Source organism: Schistocerca americana, chromosome 6, assembly GCF_021461395.2.
Source record: "Schistocerca americana isolate TAMUIC-IGC-003095 chromosome 6, iqSchAmer2.1, whole genome shotgun sequence".
Taxonomy (NCBI): Eukaryota; Metazoa; Arthropoda; class Insecta; order Orthoptera; family Acrididae; genus Schistocerca; species Schistocerca americana.
In genome coordinates, this window is record NC_060124.1 from 360876469 (window position 1) to 360897103 (window position 20635).

Below are 20635 nucleotides of genomic sequence, written 5' to 3' on the forward strand. Positions count from 1 at the left end.
ACTATGTCCTACAGATTTCACTTCATCACAATTATGTGATGTTCGCCTGCTTTATTTCCTCATTTATTGTCCTTGGTGCTGATGTACTATCTTGCTATACTGACTGAAAAATGGGGGGAGGGAACTGGGGGGGGGGGGGGGGGCAAGTTCACCACTGACTACTTTAAATGATGTAGCCGACAGGTGCTCATTTGTGTTTCATAGTTCTTTACTTTCACTATTCACAACCCCCCAATATACACTGTTAATATGGCCAGTGCACTATTGTTTACTTTCAATAAGCCTCATTAATAGTTTGCAGGCAGACATGAACATACTGCCACAATAGTTTACTGTTGAACATCTATGAGCAGTAAAATTGTAACCACACATTTTACAGTCTTTCAAATACATTGAACAGACGATGTCATTGTCTTAACACATGGCCTATTGGTGTTATTTCATGGTTAGGTTGATTGCATTATTTTTTTTCTAACCAAAACAGGTTTCTTGTCTGAAACTCGACTGCGGATTGACTGTCTCAGGACCAAAAATCTGACGCTTACATGTCATCACAATAATAGACATTGAAACTACACATTGTTCGATGTTTAATTTACAGAAATTACAATTAAAACTTTACTCATTAAATTAACTGAATACATTGAAAAATTGCGTCTTTTTAACAGTTTCTTCTACTACAAGAGTTAGGCCGAATTATTTATTTAAATGATGAAATTAGCAGATATAGTTACACAAACAATACTTTTGATAAAACTGGTAATTACTTTGGAATTAATTAAGGGCTGACTTTGATAACATTTCAAATAGAGCCAAATAGATCCTTTAAGAATACTATTAGTTGTTCCTTCAAATGTTTATTATTATTATAGAACTTATATTTGTTTATAAATCAACAATATAATTTAAGTTACAAAACAATTACTGATATCACCCTATAACAAAAGATTCTTTAAAACTGAGGGTCAACCTTTCTCTTTTATAAAATGCAGATTATACTCGTGTATGTTAATGGTAATTAGTTAAAAGTGAAAAAATGAATTTTAAGGAGGCAGATGGCAAAACAAGAGAGGAAGTAAAAATATCCCAGCGTGTTTCGTCACAACAACCCTTGTCTCTATTCGTTTTCTTAGGAGTCTACTAAAAAAAAATTAATTTCACAAATAGTTTGTATTTCCTTTTCTGATGTCCTTCATCATAGTTGTAAAGTCCTCTTTCAATTGATCTGCTCCGTCATTGTTGGTATTATCTCATCACTGTTGATACGACTTTGTTCGGCACTTCTAGGGTCTTCTTTTGTCGAGTGATTAGTGCTTCTGAATGTATATAAAAACTGGAAATGATACAAATTACTGTCCTTTCTCCTTCTGCAATGCACAAGACTTCATTATCAATAAACAGATCCTGTCTGATTCCCCACCTGTTATCTTACCGTCCTACACATCACTATTAAAATTCTCTGTCTGTAAGAGTTTTGAAAGCTTTTTGACTTAACTTGATTTTCTCTTCCTGTTGTGGGCTCCAAGTCTTTTTATGTCTAGGGGTACATTCTTGAGGCTGTAACTTTTGTAATGTTGCAGTTTCTTGTTGAACTGAAATCTGATGAAGATTTCCCTGTTGCTATGAATACCTTTTTGTTTTATACCATTCTTTTAAATCACATTTACTTTACAATTTTCGCCTCTATCACACCACAAATTACAATATTGATGACACAATCAAAAACACGTCTGATTTTATCAGCATACCCACAACTACCAACATTTTGCATTACTCCCAACATTCCAAAGTATTTACAAAGAAAAGAGTTTACAAATTTTCTTGACAGAAGAAGAATCTTCACTAAGATATAACGTTATTTTATAAATGAGTCCAGAAATAAATTTAATAATTTGTGTTAAATTGTGCAATTAATAATATGAATTTTAAATATGCCAGAGATTTCATAATTTCAAATACTTTTAAAAGAAGAATAATTTTAACTGCACACACATAGTACTAACAAATTAATTTCTTTGTACATATTTTTGCATGAAACATAACATATCATATACAAAATCATATTAAGTTCATTAATTTAGACAGCTGATATAATGTTCTCCTATGCAAGATTCGATAGTATACTTGGTATCTGTTATTTCCATAAAAAAAAAAGGTAATGTTAGAGGAGGGTGACCAATTACAATATTAAACTCATTTTTGGAGTACACCTATTAATAGAACTTACAATCATAGATGATAACAAACTGTAACTGTAAAACAGGGATAGGCATTATTTCAATAAGTTTCTGTCTAGTTGATATAATGGAAGGAAACATTCCACGTGGGAAAAATTATATATAAAAACAAAGATGAGGTGACTTACCGAACAAAAGCGCTGGCAGGTCGATAGACACACAAACAAACACAAACATACACACAAAATTCAAGCTTTCGCAACAAACTGTTGCCTCATCAGGAAAGAGGGAAGGAGAGGGGAAGACGAAAGGAAGTGGGTTTTAAGGGAGAGGGTAAGGAGTCATTCCAATCCCGGGAGCGGAAAGACTTACCTTAGGGGGAAAAAAGGACAGGTATACACTCGCACACACGCACATATCCATCCACACATACAGACACAAGCAGACATATAATATCTATTCCAAGATGCTGTGTCAGGATTTCATGATATGATCCAACTGAAATATTACATGCTTCTGCAATCTTCAATTTGCGCACACAATTTTGTTGACGTTCCTGACATAAGCTTTGTCAGTAGACGTTGAAAGGTGTCCAGAATGAGGGTTATCTTTAACTTCAATCTGACCATTTTTAAACTGTATGAATCATTCATGACACAGAGTAAGTCTTAAGCACTCATCACCGTAGCCTTCCTGCATAATTTGGTATGTCTCTATAAAGGTTTTCTTGAGTTTCACACAAAATTTAATGCAGGCGCATTGCTCTTCTAACTGTACCATCTGGAAATTCACAAACTGTGTATCAGAATGTTCTACTCAATACAGCACTGAACAATAACTAACAGACATACAACACTGAAACTTCTAGCAGTTACACATTAAACACAGGTATGTGCAGGGATGCCAACCGCATTTAGCTTCAACACACCATTGGTGCAAAATTATAAATGTTCCAGAATTTTTTGAACAGACCTTGTGTACCATTGAATTTACCTCCAAAATTATATCATTGTATACAACATAGTTCGGCAGATATTGCATCACAAACATTGAGAGGGGTGGGAAACTTGCTTTTCCTTAAAATGGAGTGCAAAAACCCAGACTATTTCATCCAAAATTTCATAACGAGAGCAATTAGCAACTTCCAAAAACTTTACACATAATTTCAAATCTTTTTTAAACATTTTCTTGCTTACAGGCTTAATGTCAAATATTTAACAGATTAGCTCATTTATAATGTCATTGGACATCTGAAGCTGTTTTATACATGGGAGTTCAGCTCCTTAAAGACTCAGACATCTACTGGTAGTATAAGAAAAGAAAGAGCAGAAAATGAATTAATAGCAATCTAGCAAGATTAGTAACAAATAATTTTATATAGCTCCACTTATGAATCTCCTGGCATGATAACCATAATTTTTCATGATAATCGCTTGACAGCATCTAATGATCCCAAGTTCAAATAGGAAAAGTCACAAGACTCCTTGTACTTAAAAAATTAAACAAATAATAAAAATATCAATATAATAGAAGGAAACATTCCACGTGGGAAAAATTATATATAAAAACAAAGATGAGGTGACTTACCGAACGAAAGCGCTGGCAGGTCGATAGACACACAAACAAACACAAACATACACACAAAATTCAAGCTTTCGCAACAAACTGTTGCCTCATCAGGAAAGAGGGAAGGAGACGAAAGGAAGTGGGTTTTAAGCATACAGACACATATTTAAATATGTCTGCTTGTGTCTGTATGTGTGGATGGATATGTGCGTGTGTGCGAGTGTATACCTGTCCTTTTTTCCCCCTAAGGTAAGTCTTTCCGCTCCCGGGATTGGAATGACTCCTTACCCTCTCCCTTAAAACCCACTTCCTTTCGTCTTCCCCTCTCCTTCCCTCTTTCCTGATGAGGCAACAGTTTGTTGCGAAAGCTTGAATTTTGTGTGTATGTTTGTGTTTGTTTGTGTGTCTATCGACCTGCCAGCGCTTTCGTTCGGTAAGTCACCTCATCTTTGTTTTTATATATAATTTTTCTGTCTAGTTGATCGTTCAGATGTGAGAAATACATATGTGCATAAATTATTCACAGATAAAGAAATCATCAAATACAAATGGTCATTTGTTATGTGTTGTTCATAATTTTAATTAAGTAATATGTAGAGTACCGTCACAATTTCTTTATTTCCTTCTTTTAGTATTAGTAATTTAATACTTCAAGAATCACATTATATTGGTACAGTATTTGTCAACTTAATACAAGAAAAACAGAAGTTATATTTACAGACATGTTTAATTAGGAGAGGACTGGACAAGTGGTCAGCTGTGGTATTGTGGAAGGAGCCATCTCGGCATTTGCCTGAAGTGATTTACAAAGCCCACAGAAAACCTAACTTGGAATGATGTGACATAGCATGAACCTTCATCTTCCTGAAGTCAGTGTGTCTTAACAACTGTCTGTCTCTTAATCTGATGATTGCAAATAGAACTGAGATCTTTGAAAGTGTCCACATTGATACTGGTAGAGGTGACCATGAGACAGTGCCAGTAATCATTATTACTAATGTGTAAAGGCCAACAAAAATGAGTGAAAATTTACAGATTCAATAAACTTGAAAAAAGTCGGTAGTGTCATAGCTGAAGGAGGAATTTGAAGTTTTGATGGGAGCATGTAGGTGAACTGTGCCTGAACTTTAGAAGAACATTGCTGTGAGCTGTGCTGCATTGAGTGTGTAACAGCTGTTAGGATTGTTTGCTGGTATGCTGTGAGTCACCAGTTCAGATGTGAAGTTTTTCACAATTTATTATGTTTTTAATGTTTGTATATTATGGAATATTTGAGGTTTTGTGTAAATATTAGCACTCTCCATGGGCAGCAGTTCTTTTGTCTCTGTAGGTTGGTATCTGTAATAAACATGCTTTCAGTACTAAGTGTTGTTCTTCATTGGTGGCCCTGCTTTCAGATTTGGTTTTGACTGTGGTTACAAAGTGACTTTGTTTGGTGGAGATTCTGGAGTTTTCAGAACATCTACATCACTGTGGCTCCAATTAGACATAATAAAAGTTGTCACCTCTATGAGCAGCAACTGGAATAAAAGCAGTACATCATTTTCGAGGTCATCATATTCCAGAGATCAGTGGATTCCAGTACAGGAAACACATCACACTTCACTCTGTGTTTCCAAGAGATGCTGGTCAGCAACTGATGAAATAGCTGAAAGGATCTGATCAGGTCACCAACTATGTCAGGTGGGATAACTTGGCAAATGTGTACCTTTACTTGGATGGCACAGCCCAGCAGTGGTTAAAGAACAAGGAAGAGAAGTTTGATAGCTTGGACAAAATCCACACTGGACTGAAGAAAATGTTTGGTAACAATTAGCAACAAGTCCACTTAGTGGAAGAAGTGAACGCCTTAGGGAAGAACACAGATTTGTGAATGCCCTACAGAAGAACACACATTTGCAGGACATGCTGGTATGCTTCGACTGAGGATACCCTGGACATGTTGTATGCTACTGCAGAAAAAAGAAAAAGAAGATGAGTGTTTGACGACTATTATGCTGCAATGTGTCAACTATCACAATAATTCCATTCAAGCCAGGCAACTCCAGATGATTTATAGTCAACCTGTGGGACAAAATTCATTGCTTTACGCTGGATGAGGTCATGACTGTTAAGGGAGTGGCGACTGGGTGGGGGTAAGGAGATGGCTGGGGGTAAGGTAAGGAGGAGAGGCTGGGGTGGGGGTGGTGGACAGTGAAGAGCTGCAAGTTAGATGGAGGGCTGGGGAGAGGTGAGGAGGGGGATCGGGGGGGGGGGGGGGGGGATGGAAAAGGAGAGAAATAAAAAGAAAGACTGGGTGTCATGGTGGAATGACAGCTGTGTAGGGCTACAGTGGGGACAGGAAAGGGGCTAGATGGATGAGGACAATGACTAACAAAGCTCGAGGCTAGGAGTGTTACGGGAATGTAGGATGTGTTGCAGGGAAAGTTCCCTCCTGCGCAGTTCAGAAAAGCTGGTGTTGGTTGGAAGAATCCATATGGCCCAGGCGGTGAAGCAGTCATTGACGTGAACGATATCGTGTTTGGCAGCATGTTCAGCTACAGGGTGGTCCACTTGTTTCTTGGCCACAGTTTGACAGTTGTCATTCATGTGGACAGACAGCTTGTTGGTTGTCGTGCCTACATAGAATGCAGCACAGTGGTTGCAGCTTAGCATGTAGATTACATGACTGGCTTCACAGGTAGCCCTGTGTTTGATGGTGTAGATGATGTTAGTGACCGGACTGGAGTAGGTGGTGGTGGTGGTGGTGGGAGGATGCATGGGACAAGTCTTGCATCTACGTCTATTACAGGGCTATGAGCCATGAGGTAAGGGATTGGGAGTAGGGGCTGTGTAAAGATGGACGAGTATATTGTGTATGTTCAGTGGATGGCAGAATACCACTGAGGGAGGGTTGGGAAGGATAGTGGGCATGACATTTCTTATTTCAGGGCACAACGAGAGGTAATCATAGCCCTGGCGGAGAATGTAATTCAGTTTCTCCAGTCCTGGGGGTAGTGAGTTACGAGGGGAAAGCTCCTCGCAGCCTGTGCCATATGGATTCTTCCCACAAACACCAGCTTTTCTGAATTCCCTGCAACACATCCTACATTCCCGTAACATTTCTGGTCTCAACCTGCGTTAGCCACTGTCCACATCCATCCAGCCCCTTCCCTGTTCCCATTCCATCTTCCATCCCTACACAGCTGTCATTCCGCCATCACAACCAGTCTTTTTACTTCTCTTCTTTTCTGCTACAACCCCCCCCCCTCCCCCCACCTCTCCCCCGCCATCATCTAACGTGCAGCACTTTACTGTCTGCCACCCCCACCATACTATCCCTACCCATTCCCAACCCAGCCTCCTCTTTACCACCACCCAGTCGTCACTCCCATCATGCACCAGTGCTGCTGCTTGCAGTGTACTTTCAGTTGCCTGAGATTGCAGTTGTGTGTGTGAGTTGAATTTGAATAAATGACTGTGTTTATTGTGATTGTGTAAGTTTTCTGGGTTTAGTGATTTATTGTACTTTTGTAGAATTTTCCATTGAACCCTAAAACCTTTTGGTGCCAAAATGAAGATAATTTTGATTTGTTATAGATTTCATGTGTCTTTCATGTCTTCTTTAACTGGAACTCTTTATCTCTATTAATAAAATTATTTCCAATTGAATATCAGTTGCCTGCTTAAGAACACAGTTCTAGTAATAGCATCCAGCAACAATTATTTACATGGCATCAATTTTTGTTCTATATCTGTTGTAATTAAGTAGTATTTAGCCACAATGGAATTTTGGCTATTGTAGCCTCATGTGGCAGTGTTCTATACACAGTGAATCATTGTATTAATAGGAAAAAGAGCTCTTCCTTTCAAAAGATATAAAACATATTTTTAAGTTGGATCTTTACTGAACCAGAAAAACACTTTTGGAAATGTCTGATAATAGCAGTGTTTGTTTATTTAATTTGGTTGGTCTTGTGAACTCTTGCACAGATGTAGAACAAGTCAATGGAAAAGTCAGTGGAGATAAACACTACTTACATATAGTAAAATTCACATAGTTCACCACAGATTATTATTGTGGTCAAGTTTGACCATATGTACAAATGATTATGTTAATTTATTTTATCTTACATACACTTGAAACAATTTATCACAAACATACATGATTGCTATAATACTGAGTGGTTATAATTAAAGTGCAGCTACTCGTGGAGGTCCAGTGTGGGCTGTAATTATCGTAGGGCAACAAAACTTGATAGATATGCTAATGCATTACAGAAGATTGATTTCTGCTGGGGAAAAAAAGGAATTAGTTCCAGTTGTAGCCACCAGGTGCTGATCTGGCATTGTACACTGTTTTTATGATGGTATGACATCCATGCTATCATCTGACAAGCTATAATGTGAGATGGCTATTGAGAAGAAAGGCTGTGCACTGTTTATGAAACTGTTTTATGTAAACAGCAGCAATTACAGTGCTGCAGTGAGAGAGTATCACTGACTGAAGTCCGCAGCTCGTGGTCGTGCAGTAGCATTCTCGTTTCCCACGCCCGGGTTCCCGGGTTTGATTCCCGGCGGGGTCAGGGATTTTCTCTGCCTCGTGATGACTGGGTGTTGTGTGATGTCCTTAGGTTAGTTAGGTTTAAGTAGTTCTAAGTTCTAGGGGACTGATGACCATAGATGTTAAGTCCCATAGTGCTCAGAGCCATTTGAACCACTGACTGAAAGGTCTGAGGACAAGCTCAAGGTTATTAAATGGTTTAAAGAAGATGATAATGAAATTTGAAAACACAGATAAGCTTGGTGTGGTGCTTAAACAAGGTTGCTGTTGCTGTAAATGACCATGCATGTAAAGCACATGCCCCAGATAGTGTTAGTGCTTGTGCAGAATCATGAGAATTGTCCACCCCATGGTCAACGGTACAGAAAGTTTTGTGATCTATTTTAGGCAATAGTACCTGGGAGATCCAGACAGTGCAGCAACTGAAACCTTGTCATCCTCAACAATGTTCTGGATTTGCTCTTCAGTTTCTGGCATGGATCGCAGTTGATGACATGTAGCTGGGCAATATTCTGTGGAGTGACGAGGCATGTTTTACACTACAGGGTACAGTGAATACACAGAACTGCCAAATTTAGAGTACCTGTCATGCATGATGAGTCATTGCACTCACCATATGTGATGTGTGGTGTGGATTCACAAGCGCCTTTATTCTTGGTCCAGTCTTCTTTGAAGAGAATACACCGAGAGTGCCTGTCATATGTACTATGATGTCTGCATATTTGATAATATATCTCCTTGTACAGCATGTCATTCCTGCTTTGGAAGAGTGCAACTATGTGTAAAGTCCCTGTTTTCATGCATGACGTTGCTGAATCAGTGAAAATACACATAACACAATTTTCCGTGAACGTGTTATCTCCAGAGGTTTTCCAGGTGCATGGCATGCAAGATAGCCTGATCTGAATCCATGTGACTTTTGGCTCTGGGGGTATATAAAAGAACATGTTACCAAGGACATATTCACTATCTATCTGATCTGAAAGCCAGTATACAGGAACATGTTGCCCAGAATCCATTGGAACTGCTGTGAGAAACTGTTGATCATGTCCTTTTATGGATGCAGCATCTCATCAGCATTGGTGCTAATATTGAACACCTCAGCAGCAGTTAATAATAAAATCAACTTCATGCCTTTCTCACTTGTTTAACCTTTTCTACCCCTGTTCCGTTCCTAATCCATTATATAAGGAAACATTTATATATGTCTTTCTTGCATACACAGTGCCAAATTTGCACCTGGTGGCCAAAATTGAAGCTAACTTTATCCAGCATAAATTGATTCTGCAGTAACACATTAGAATATCTACCAAGTTTCACAGCTGTAAGATAATTACAGCCCACAGTAGACCTCTGTGAGTAGCTCTACTCTAATTACAACCACCTGGTATGTTTGTTAATTTTACATTATAAAATTCAATTTCATTTGCTGAGGAATTCCTTTACAGAGTAGAGAAAGTGATCCATCAGAAATGACTTTAGCCTTTTCTTTATCAGCATAATTTTATTAGGACGATGATTATGTAATTGTATTCCACTATGAAGGACACTTTTCTGATGGATCAGTGTTGTGATATGGGAGACATGAATGTTACTGTAGTTTCTTGTTCCATGATTGTGCACAGAGCTGTTTTGCTGATATGCGTTGGAGGTTCTTGAGTATTCTCTTGCAAAGACTTTTGTTTCATATATATACAGGCATGGGAGGTTCAGTATCTATAGTATATGGAAAACAGGATCTCATTATGTTGCATATGGTTCTGATAAATAATTTTTTGTGTTTTCAATGTAATTCAAAGATAGGATGCATTCTCCAGAATATTATTCCACGTCTGATTGCCAATTGGAAATGTTTGTGATATGCCTGTACTACTGTTTCCCTGTTACAGCATGTGTTTAGTATCCGTAATGTACAACAGGTTAGCTGTAAGAACTTGAATATCTGTTTTCCCTTTTGGATCACTCTTCAGATATATTGCTGTGAATTTCGCATCATCAACTTTTGTTAGATATTTTTAGTGTGGTCGTTTTATTGCTTTTGGTGGGACATATGAAAGTTCATAGCCACAAATTTTTAGCATTTATTATAAGCTTATCTTTTCAAACCAGTGTGCTAGCTCCATCTGTGATGTGCGTGCTAATGATTGAAGGTATTTTTGGTCTGATCTTGTAGTCAAAATGCTGGTGTCATCTGTAAGTAGTGTCTTCCCTTTGGCATAAACTGTGTCACTCAGATCAGTTTTGTACAGGATAAAGAAATTGGACATTATGTTGAATCTTGCAGCACACCATATTTAATTATAATTTTTGTAATGAGAATGTTGTTGTTCTTAAAACATTTCCAGTGATTTTATCTTTTTTAATAACAACTTTCTATTGCGGGTTAGTTAAGATATGATCTAATACACTCATATAATTCCCTTTCTTTGCAACTTATTTTGTAGAATAGTAAGATCTATAATGTAAAACACTTAGGATGGGTCCAAACATATTCCAGTTACCATTTTCTTTTTATCTATAGCTTTTAGTCTAGAATACAGGCATTCATAAACTGTTGTGTTTGTCGATCTAAATTGTCTGAAGCTGTAGTGATGAGTCAAATCTTCATTATAAACTCTGGCAGCCTGTTTTAAGAGAACTTCTCAGATCTCATTGAGAAGCCACTAATCTGAGCTACAGGCCTGTATTTCTTAACGTTGTCTGTGTCATACTTCTTGTGTAAGGGGATGATCTTTCTGACCTTTAAAAGATTTGGAAACACACCTGTGGAAAAGGAGTGATTAATAATATGCTGCAGAGGTTCCCAATCCATTGTCCTGTTTGGTTTACAACACAATCTTCATTATCATCAAAACCACGTGAAAGTCTCTGTAATGGGCTCACTGCCAATACGAGCTCATCATACATCATCTGGTTTAGGAAAAGTAGACCCTCTGGGGATTTTGTGGTTTTCAGTGTGGAGCATGTTAAGAGTCTGAAACTCATATCAGGTAAGATTAATTTTCTATTTTGGTAAAGCACTTGTTAAAATTATTAACCACTAAGACGATATCAGATGCTTGTCTGTTTTCCGATTTCAGGTAATAATTTTTCCACTGTGTCTTTCTATGTGTTTCAGGCCTGATGATGATCCATGTAACCCATGTCCTATTTTTCTCAGCTGTATTCATCATCAACCTTTTTCTGCATCTTTAATAACCTTGTGGTAGATGTTACTGACTCTTTGATATATATATTTTTTTCATTTCTAATGATATAGAATTGTGTGTTTTTATATGAATGCAGAAATCTTTTCTTTGCACTGGAGATTTTTATACCAGTTATAATCCAACTTTTGATTCTGGCTTATTTTATTTATGTTGCTTGATTGGAAAAAGTTATATGTAAATAATAATCACATATTCCATAAAAGTTATGCACTTCATCCTCTGTTTCCAGCTTAATAAGTAGTTAAGGTCTGTTATATTACCATCACTTAGATCCCTGTGTTCTCTCAGTTTGATAGGTGGCTTTTTTCTTGAGCATACTTCCATAACTTTTAGTTATTTCTGAAGCATAATTTATCTTAATTAAGGTCCTGACTCTGTTTAACACATATGCTTCCTTTTTGTTCTGCTTTCTAATAGAAAGTCAGTCAGGTGATGAGGGTTGCTGTTTACCATCTATCCACCTTATTGGACACTGCTGGGGGCTTTTTCTTCTGCATTCATTTGCAGTGGCAGGTTGAAACAGCCATTGCTGTATTCAGTATGCTAGCCTTAACCTTTCTATGTTTTTACACCCAAATGAAAGTTTTTGCCTTCCCAGTTAGGTGCATACTATATCTGGTAATGAGTTCTCACTCCACATCTCCTGGGTGGAGAAAATATGTAATCTGAAAGGCTTGACAGATTTTATGATTGAGTCACTTGGATTTCTCAGTGTCTTTGATCACACAGTTCACAGTTCATATCAGTGTAGAATTTCCATGACGGTTGTCACTTACATGTCCAGTAACATCAATGTTTTACTTAAGCGTTGGATGTTAAAAGAAGTCCCTAGTGGTGGTACTGCATGTTCACATTGCTTCAGGGGCAGTGCTGATAGCTTCTGATACAAGCAACTTGTAAGTTATGTGACATATGTAGGGGCATTCTCTCTGGTCCAGTAACACTCAGCAGCAGCATCTGGCACCCAGCAGGACCTATGAAATATTATGTCATGTTGATTGTAGGATCAAGCAACAAACCTGACAAAAATGCCACTGACTGTAAAAGTAGTTATGCTATAGACAATGTACATACAGGAAAAAAATTCAACATGTACTGATATCTATCTTCCCATTAATGAATGTGAAATAAACTTCCAACTTTATACAAAATCACACAAAGTAGTCATGTATATGGGAAGTGGGACAGGAAGTGGAAATTGGTCTGTAAAATTAACATATTACAACTGTTTTGGTGTGATCATTATGTTTGTAAATAACAATTCTTTTCCAGTTCATCCACTGACAGAGAGTCCTTGGGAAGTGGAAGAAGCTATCCTAAACCTGGTCCTGCTGCTGCGAGTATTATGAACGGACCTGCTGACTTGTGTGCAGCAACTTTTCTTGATGTATCTGTCTTACGTTGCTTGTTCATATCCCAATGGCAGGAAGAGGGTGTCTACTGGGCTTTGCAGTTCTACTATCACAGGTTAGTCACATGGAGACTGGTACTATATGTAGAGAGCAGCTTATTGCTTCTTTTACTTCACTATAATTTGTTCTGAAGCTTCAGGACTGTGCAAGCTGAAACTAAATGTCAACAGAACCATAATGTTAATGCTGAAAAGAGAAGAGAATGAAAAACAAGAACTAATTATAATGCATGACTGTAAACTCTTAGAAAATAAATGAGCATTTTCGGCATGAGTACCCCCCAGTAATACTCTTTGTACTACACGAATCCATAAGTGAATTGATAATTGAGATACACAGAAAAACATAGTGAAGTGGTGATACCGTGAAGAACTGTGGCGTAGCAACACAGAGGAATTCATGTCATGCCACTGTGCCCTACCGGATGTGTCTGCAATGGTTACTGTGCATAGAGATATTGAGTGTAATGGTTCTGACTGAATGTTTTGTGTGCATTTGACCAACAGTATTTGATTTGCAATGAACAAGGTGTTATGTGTGGCTAGATCATTGTCGCACTCATTCTTTGCTTTGTTGTAGGGAGTTGAGTGATGCCCATAGCATTATTTTATGACTTTGGAGAAAATGCCAAGTTGACCACATGCCGTAACTCAGCAACCTATGAGGGCTGTCCCAGAAATACCTGACCTGACAAATAGCTAGCAGTTGGTGTTTTAAACCAGTGACAGTGGTAGAAAGTACCAACCATAGGAAGCTTAAGTTTGAACATTGATGATGCTATGTTGTTTAGTACTGTATTTGGTTGGCAGCCACCTATAGTGAACACCGTCAGAAAATTTGTGAAGTTACATAAAACTAGTCATTGTTGTGTTATACAGTACTTTCATTTGAAAGGTCTTGGTCCAACTGAGTGAGATTCTACTGTGGGGGAGATCCCTCCTTTGTTTTCAATGATAAAATATCAGAAGGCAGAGTTTAAGGAGGGCTGTATGAGCTGTGAAGATGAATACCACAGTGGTTAACCATTGAGGTGACTATGCCAGAAATTGTGAAGAAATTCCACAAAATGGTACTGGATGATTGGCAACTAAAAGTGTGTAAGCTAGCAGACATCGTAGGCATTTCAGAAAGTGCTGTACTTAACACACCGACTGAAAATTTGGACCTGAGAAATCCGCGTGCATGATGAGTGTACATTTACTCACAATGAAACAAGAACAGAAACATGAGGTTGTTTTGGTCAAGTGTTTGGCGATGTTGCGCTGCAGTAAAGCCGAGATTTTGTGTATGATTCAAGCCATGGATGAAACATGGGTCCATCATTTCACGTATGAGATGAAGGAACAGTCAAGATAGTATATTGGAAGGGGATAACTGGCTCCAAAGAAAGCAAAGACCATTCAATCTGCAGGCGAGGCCATGGTGTCAGTTTTCTGGGATGCATGTGGCATAATTTTCGTTGATTATCGTCAGAAATGAAAAACAATCATTGATAATTACTATCCAAACTTATGGCAGTAATTGAGTGTTGAAATCAATCAAAAATAGCCACATTTAGAGAAAAAGAAAGTGTTGTTTCATCATGTGAAATGTGCGTATGGCGTATTTGGCCAGGAGTCCCCTTCTGGTGAATTCTGCTGCCTGGTGCATGTCTTTTTATTTGACACCACTTCAGCAACTTATTCATTAATGATGTGGACAAAACACCCACACACCCAGTCCTGAGCAGAGTAAATCCCTGACCTGGCTGGGAATCAAACCCAGGGCACCATGATTGTGAGTCAGCAACACTAACGACAGCACCACAAGCTCCTGATTGTATTTCATCATGACAGTGCACCAACTCACACATCCATTACTGCCATGGCCTAAATCAATGAGCTAAATTTCAAATTGCTTCCTCATGACCCTGTTTGCTAGCTTTAGCCCCGTCTGATTGTTTGCTGTTTCAAAACTTGAAGCAGTGGCTTGGTAGTAAAGGATTTGCAGTTGATGGCTGTTTTGGGAATCGTGATGGTTCTCACTATAAATAGGGTATTGAGCCACAAAACATTGCTCAGCAAAATGTATCAAGCTAAAAGGAGACTGTGGAGAAATAAAAATGTGTTTCCCAAGATTTGTATGTTTTCTTTGTTAGGTCAGGTACTTCCGGGACAGCCTCCATGAAAGGACCAACCAACATAGAACTTGTCCTTTAGATCCCTCACAGAGTCCTCTGGGTGTTACTTTCCCCAACAGATTGTTTATTGCTGACTACCTGCAAGCCCCAGACACATTTCCCTCATACAAGGCACCACGAGGCTCAGCGAATGTGATTTCCTATTTATGAACGAGTTGTAGTTTGTTCTGGACTGTGGCACTCACTACCTGCTCATCTGGTATGATTCCAGGACATGCTATGTGTGCCCGTATTACACTAAAAAGTGTTTCAAAGTTTCAATTCATTGCTTTGAAATAGTAAGAAAAACCTTAATCAAACAATGGAAAATCCGGGATAGAATGTAGTAATGGTATGGAAGGAATGTTGCCACTCACCAATAGTGGAGATGCTGAATTGCAGGTGGGCACGACAAAAAGACTGTCACAAATAAGTTTTTGGCCAGCAAGGCCATCGTCAAAAACAGGTGACACACACACACACACACACACACACACACACACACACACACACACACACAAACAAACAAACAAACACAACTTACACACATATGAATGCAGTTTCTGGCAACTGAAGCCACATTGTGAGCAGCAGCACCAGTACATGGCGGGAGTGACGACTGGGTGGCGTTGAGGAGGAGGCTGGAACAGGAGGTAAGTAGGGGTAGGGGGCAGTGAAGTGCTGTAGGGGAGCGCACAGGGGCAAGGTGGAGAGATGGTAGAGCAGCTATGTGCATTCTGGAGGTTAGACAGAGGGCAGGGAAGAGGAGGGGGAGGGGGAGGGGGTAGTGGATATCGGAAAAGTAGTGAAGTAAAAAGATTGGATGCGATGGTTGGATGAGAGCTGTGTAGTGCTGGAATAGGAACAGTGAAAGGGCTGGACAGGTGAGGACACTGGCTTATGAAGGTTGAGGCCAGGAGGGTTGTGGGAACATAGGATATTTTGCAGGGAAAGTTCACACCTGCGCAGTTCAGAAAATCTGGTGTTGGTGGGAAGGTTCCACATGGCACAGCATGTGAAGCAGTTATTGAAATGAAGGATATCACATTAAGCAGCGTGCTGTGCAACAGAGGGGGATGACTTGTTTCTTGGCCACAGTTTGTCAGTGGCCATTCATGTGGTCAGACAGCTTGTTGGTTGTCATGCCCGCATAGAATGAAGCACAGTTAGTGCTGCTTAAATTGTAGATCACATGAGTGGTTTCACAGGTAGCTTTTTCTTTGATGGGATGGGTGATGTTTGTGACTGGACTGGAGTTGGTGGTGGTGGGAAGATGTATGGGACAGGTCTTGCCTCTAGGTCTATTACAGGGCTATGAGCCATGAGGTAAGGAATTGGGAGCAAGGGCTGTGTAGGGATGTACAGTGTTTTGTGTAGGTTCACTGGATGGCAGAATATCACTGTGGGAGGGATGCAAAGGATAGTGAGCAGGACGTTCCTTATTTCAGGGCACAACGAGATGTAGTCGAAATCCTGGCAGAGAATGTAGTTCAGTTGCTCCAGTCTCTGGTGGTACTGTGTTACAAGGGGAACATTCCTCTGTGGCTGGACAGTGAGACTTTGGGAGGTTGTGGAAGACTGGAAAGGTAAGGCACGGGAGATTTGTTCTTACACAAGATTATGAGGATAGTTACAGGCTGTGAAGGCTTCAGTGAGGCCCTCGTTATATTTAGAGAGGCTGTCACTGCAGATGCATTAACCACAGGTGGCTAGGCTGCATGGAAGGGACTTCTTGGTAGATTGGAAGGGACTTCTTGGTAGATGGTACATGAAGAGTTTGGCATAGGATGGTCTTACTGAAGCCTTCACAGACTGTAATTATCCTCTGCTAGGATTTTGACTACCTCTCATCATGCCGTAAAATGAGTAATGGTCCTGCCCACGATCCTTCCCACCCCTCCCACAATGGTATTCCGCCATCCACCAAACCTACACAATATACTCGTCCATCCCTACACAACTCCTGCTCCAAACCCCCTACCTCATAGCTCATATCCTTGTGGTAGACCTAGTCATGTGATCTACAAGCTAAGGTGCAACAACTGTGCTGCATTCTATATGGGCATGACATGAAACAAGATGTCTGTCCACCTGAATGGCTATCGACAATATGTGGCCAAGAAACAAGTGGACCATCCTGTTGCAGAACATGCTGCCCAACACGACATCCTTAATTTCAATGACCTAGATGCAAGACCTGTCCCATACATCCTCCCACCACCACCTACTCCAGTCCAGTGACAAACATCATCAAAGGAAGGGCTACCTGTGAAACCAGAGGTTAAGAAATTCTGGGAAGTTAATAGGGGATGATCAGGGGGCAATGGAGGTGGATCGCAGTTGGATGGAAGAGTGAATTGAGTCAGGCAGGATTCAACATTGGTCTTACGTTTAATCTGATTGGTAGGGTTGGTGCCATATGGATCCTTCCCACCAACACCATTTGTGTGTGTGTGTGTGTGTGTGTGTGTGTCTGTCTGTCATCTGTTTTTGACGGCCTTGCTGGTAACATCAAATTCACTACTTTAAATCTTAACTTAATCTTATCATTTTTTATAAGAAAGTTTATTTTTTTCTTTTCAATCGTCCAGTTTTTTCTGTTATGTGCAAATGAGACTTAATTTAAACTGTGGGTTTTTCATGTAAAATAAGTTCCAAACATGTCTTATGTAAGTATCAAAAAATATCAGTCTTGTGCAGAAAAGAGTAAAAAAGCATTTAGGTTCACTTCGATCATACATTCTTTCAGAATTTAGAATTTTTTCAGAACATATTATGAATATCCAAAAGTCTTTGGTACAGGTACTATATATGTTACTGAATATTTTTCAACATAATCACAGTTGTGATTGTCCTATTTGTAAATCTGCAAAAAGCCCTGCCACATATTGGCTGAGACTTGTTGGCATGGTGCCTCGTTTCAGGAAGCCATAGTACTTCATGTCTGGGAACAACAGTCAAAAGCCATACTGCTGTAGTAACCCTACAATTCAAACAGAAAGTTGCACGCCTTACAGTCCTAATTTGTCATCAGGTATGGGAGTGATAGAAAAGTTGTGCACTGTTGACAACAAATGCCTGAATGGTCATCCAAATTATCTGTGTAAATGTCTCAACGAGTTCTTCAATAAAATAATAACACATTCCCACCAGAAGAGTAGAGTAATTTTTTCAAGGCACCATGCACCGTATTAAATATATTACTGCTTTTTATTTTATTGTAAATTTTTAACCCCATATATTGTGGTGTTTAGGCATAGAGTTTTAAATGGTGAGCCAGGAGTTTAAAATTCTGTCTGTGCCGAGTGTTGTTGTTGTGGTCAAAACAGAGAGAGTGTAGTGTGTGCTGATTTTTTATATAATAACAGCATCATCTCATATATGTAAAGGGAGGGAATAAATAGTATTTGTAAAATGTTTAACAATGGTATACAAGATACATGTTGTTTGGCAACACACATATCTCTGTTTATTATTATTCTTAATATTATTATTATTTTTTTATTTATTGTATTTTTATTTTTATTATTTATATATAAAAACAAAGATGAGGTGACTTACCGAACGAAAGCGCTGGCAGGTCGATAGACACACAAACAAACACAAACATACACACAAAATTCAAGCTTTCGCAACAAACTGTTGCGTCATCAGGAAAGAGGGAAGGAGAGGGGAAGACGAAAGGAAGTGGGTTTTAAGGGAGAGGGTAAGGAGTCATTCCAATCCCGGGAGCGGAAAGACTTACTTTAGGGGGGAAAAAAGGACAGGTATACACTCGCACACACGCACATATCCATCCACACATACAGACACAAGCAGACATATTTAAATATGTGTCTGTATGCTTAAAACCCACTTCCTTTCGTCTCCTTCCCTCTTTCCTGATGAGGCAACAGTTTGTTGCGAAAGCTTGAATTTTGTGTGTTTGTTTGTGTGTCTATCGACCTGCCAGCGCTTTCGTTCGGTAAGTCACCTCATCTTTGTTTTTATATATAATTTTTCCCACGTGGAATGCTTCCTTCTATTATATTGATATTTTTATTATTTGTTTAATTTTTTAAGTACAAGGAGTCTTGTGACTTTTCCTATTTGAACTTGGGATCATTAGATGCTGTCAAGCGATTATCATGAAAAATTATGGTTATCATGCCAGGAGATTCATAAGTGGAGCTATATAAAATTATTTGTTACTAATCTTGCTAGATTGCTATTAATTCATTTTCTGCTCTTTCTTTTCTTATACTACCAGTAGATGTCTGAGTCTTTAAGGAGCTGAACTCCCATGTATAAAACAGCTTCAGATGTCCAATGACATTATAAATGAGCTAATCTGTTAAATATTTGACATTAAGCCTCTAAGCAAGAAAATGTTTAAAAAAGATTTGAAATTATGTGTAAAGTTTTTGGAAGTTGCTAATTGCTCTCGTTATGAAATTTTGGATGAAATAGTCTGGGTTTTTGCACTCCATTTTAAGGAAAAGCAAGTTTCCCACCCCTCTCAATGTTTGTGATGCAATATCTGCCGAACTATGTTGTATACAATGATATAATTTCAATGGTACACAAGGTCTGTTCAAAAAATTCTGGAACATTTATAATTTTGCACCAATGGTGTGTTGAAGCTAAATGCGGTTGGCATCCCTGCACATACCTGTGTTTAATGTGTAACTGCTAGAAGTTTCAGTGTTGTATGTCTGTTAGTTATTGTTCAGTGCTGTATTGAGTAGAACATTCTGATACACAGTTTGTGAATTTCCAGATGGTACAGTTAGAAGAGCAATGTGCCTGCATTAAATTTTGTGTGAAACTCAAGAAAACCTTTATAGAGACATATCAAATTATGCAGGAAGGCTACGGTGATGAGTGCTTAAGACTTACTCTGTGTCATGAATGATTCATACAGTTTAAAAATGGTCAGATTGAAGTTAAAGATAACCCTCATTCTGGACACCTTTCAACGTCTACTGACAAAGCTTATGTCAGGAACGTCAACAAAATTGTGTGCGCAAATTGAAGATTGCAGAAGCATGTAATATTTCAGTTGGATCATATCATGAAATCCTGACACAGCATCTTGGAATAGATATCATTGCTACCAAGTTTGTCCTACAGCTCATGAGTCAACACCAGAAAGTCCTCAAATACCAGAAAAAGCTCGGCAGGTCAGGTTAAATGTCAAAGCCATGCTGATACTTTTCTTTGACTTTGAAGGATTAGCTAATCATTAATTTGTGCCACAGGGACGAACTGTTAATCAATGGTACTATCTGGATGTGTTGTGATGCCTCTGAGAAAATGTGAGAATGAAACAGCCTGAAATTTTCAGATGGTAGAGTTAGAGGAGCAATGGGCCTGCATTAAATTTTGCATGAAACTCAAGGAAACCTCTATAGAGACATACCAAATTATGCAGGAAGCCTATGGTGATGGGTGCTTAAGCCTTACTCTGTGTCATGGATGATTCTTATATAATTTAAAAATGGTCAGATTGAAGTTAAAGATGACTCTCATCCTGGACACCCTTCATTGTCTACTGACACAGCTCTTGTCAGGAGTAACAATGAAATTGT

The 20635-nt window shown here is 38.8% G+C and overlaps 1 protein-coding gene across 1 annotated transcript in view; it reads left to right on the top strand.

Moving 5' to 3' along the window:
• The window catches only part of LOC124619340 (protein unc-80 homolog), a 905779-nt gene that overhangs the window by 210319 nt on the left and 674825 nt on the right, over positions 1-20635 (top strand). Inside the window, exon 12 of the mRNA XM_047145658.1 lies at positions 12768-12962. Coding sequence (XP_047001614.1) covers positions 12768-12962 — 195 coding nt within the window. The remainder of the gene's footprint in view (positions 1-12767; positions 12963-20635) is intronic.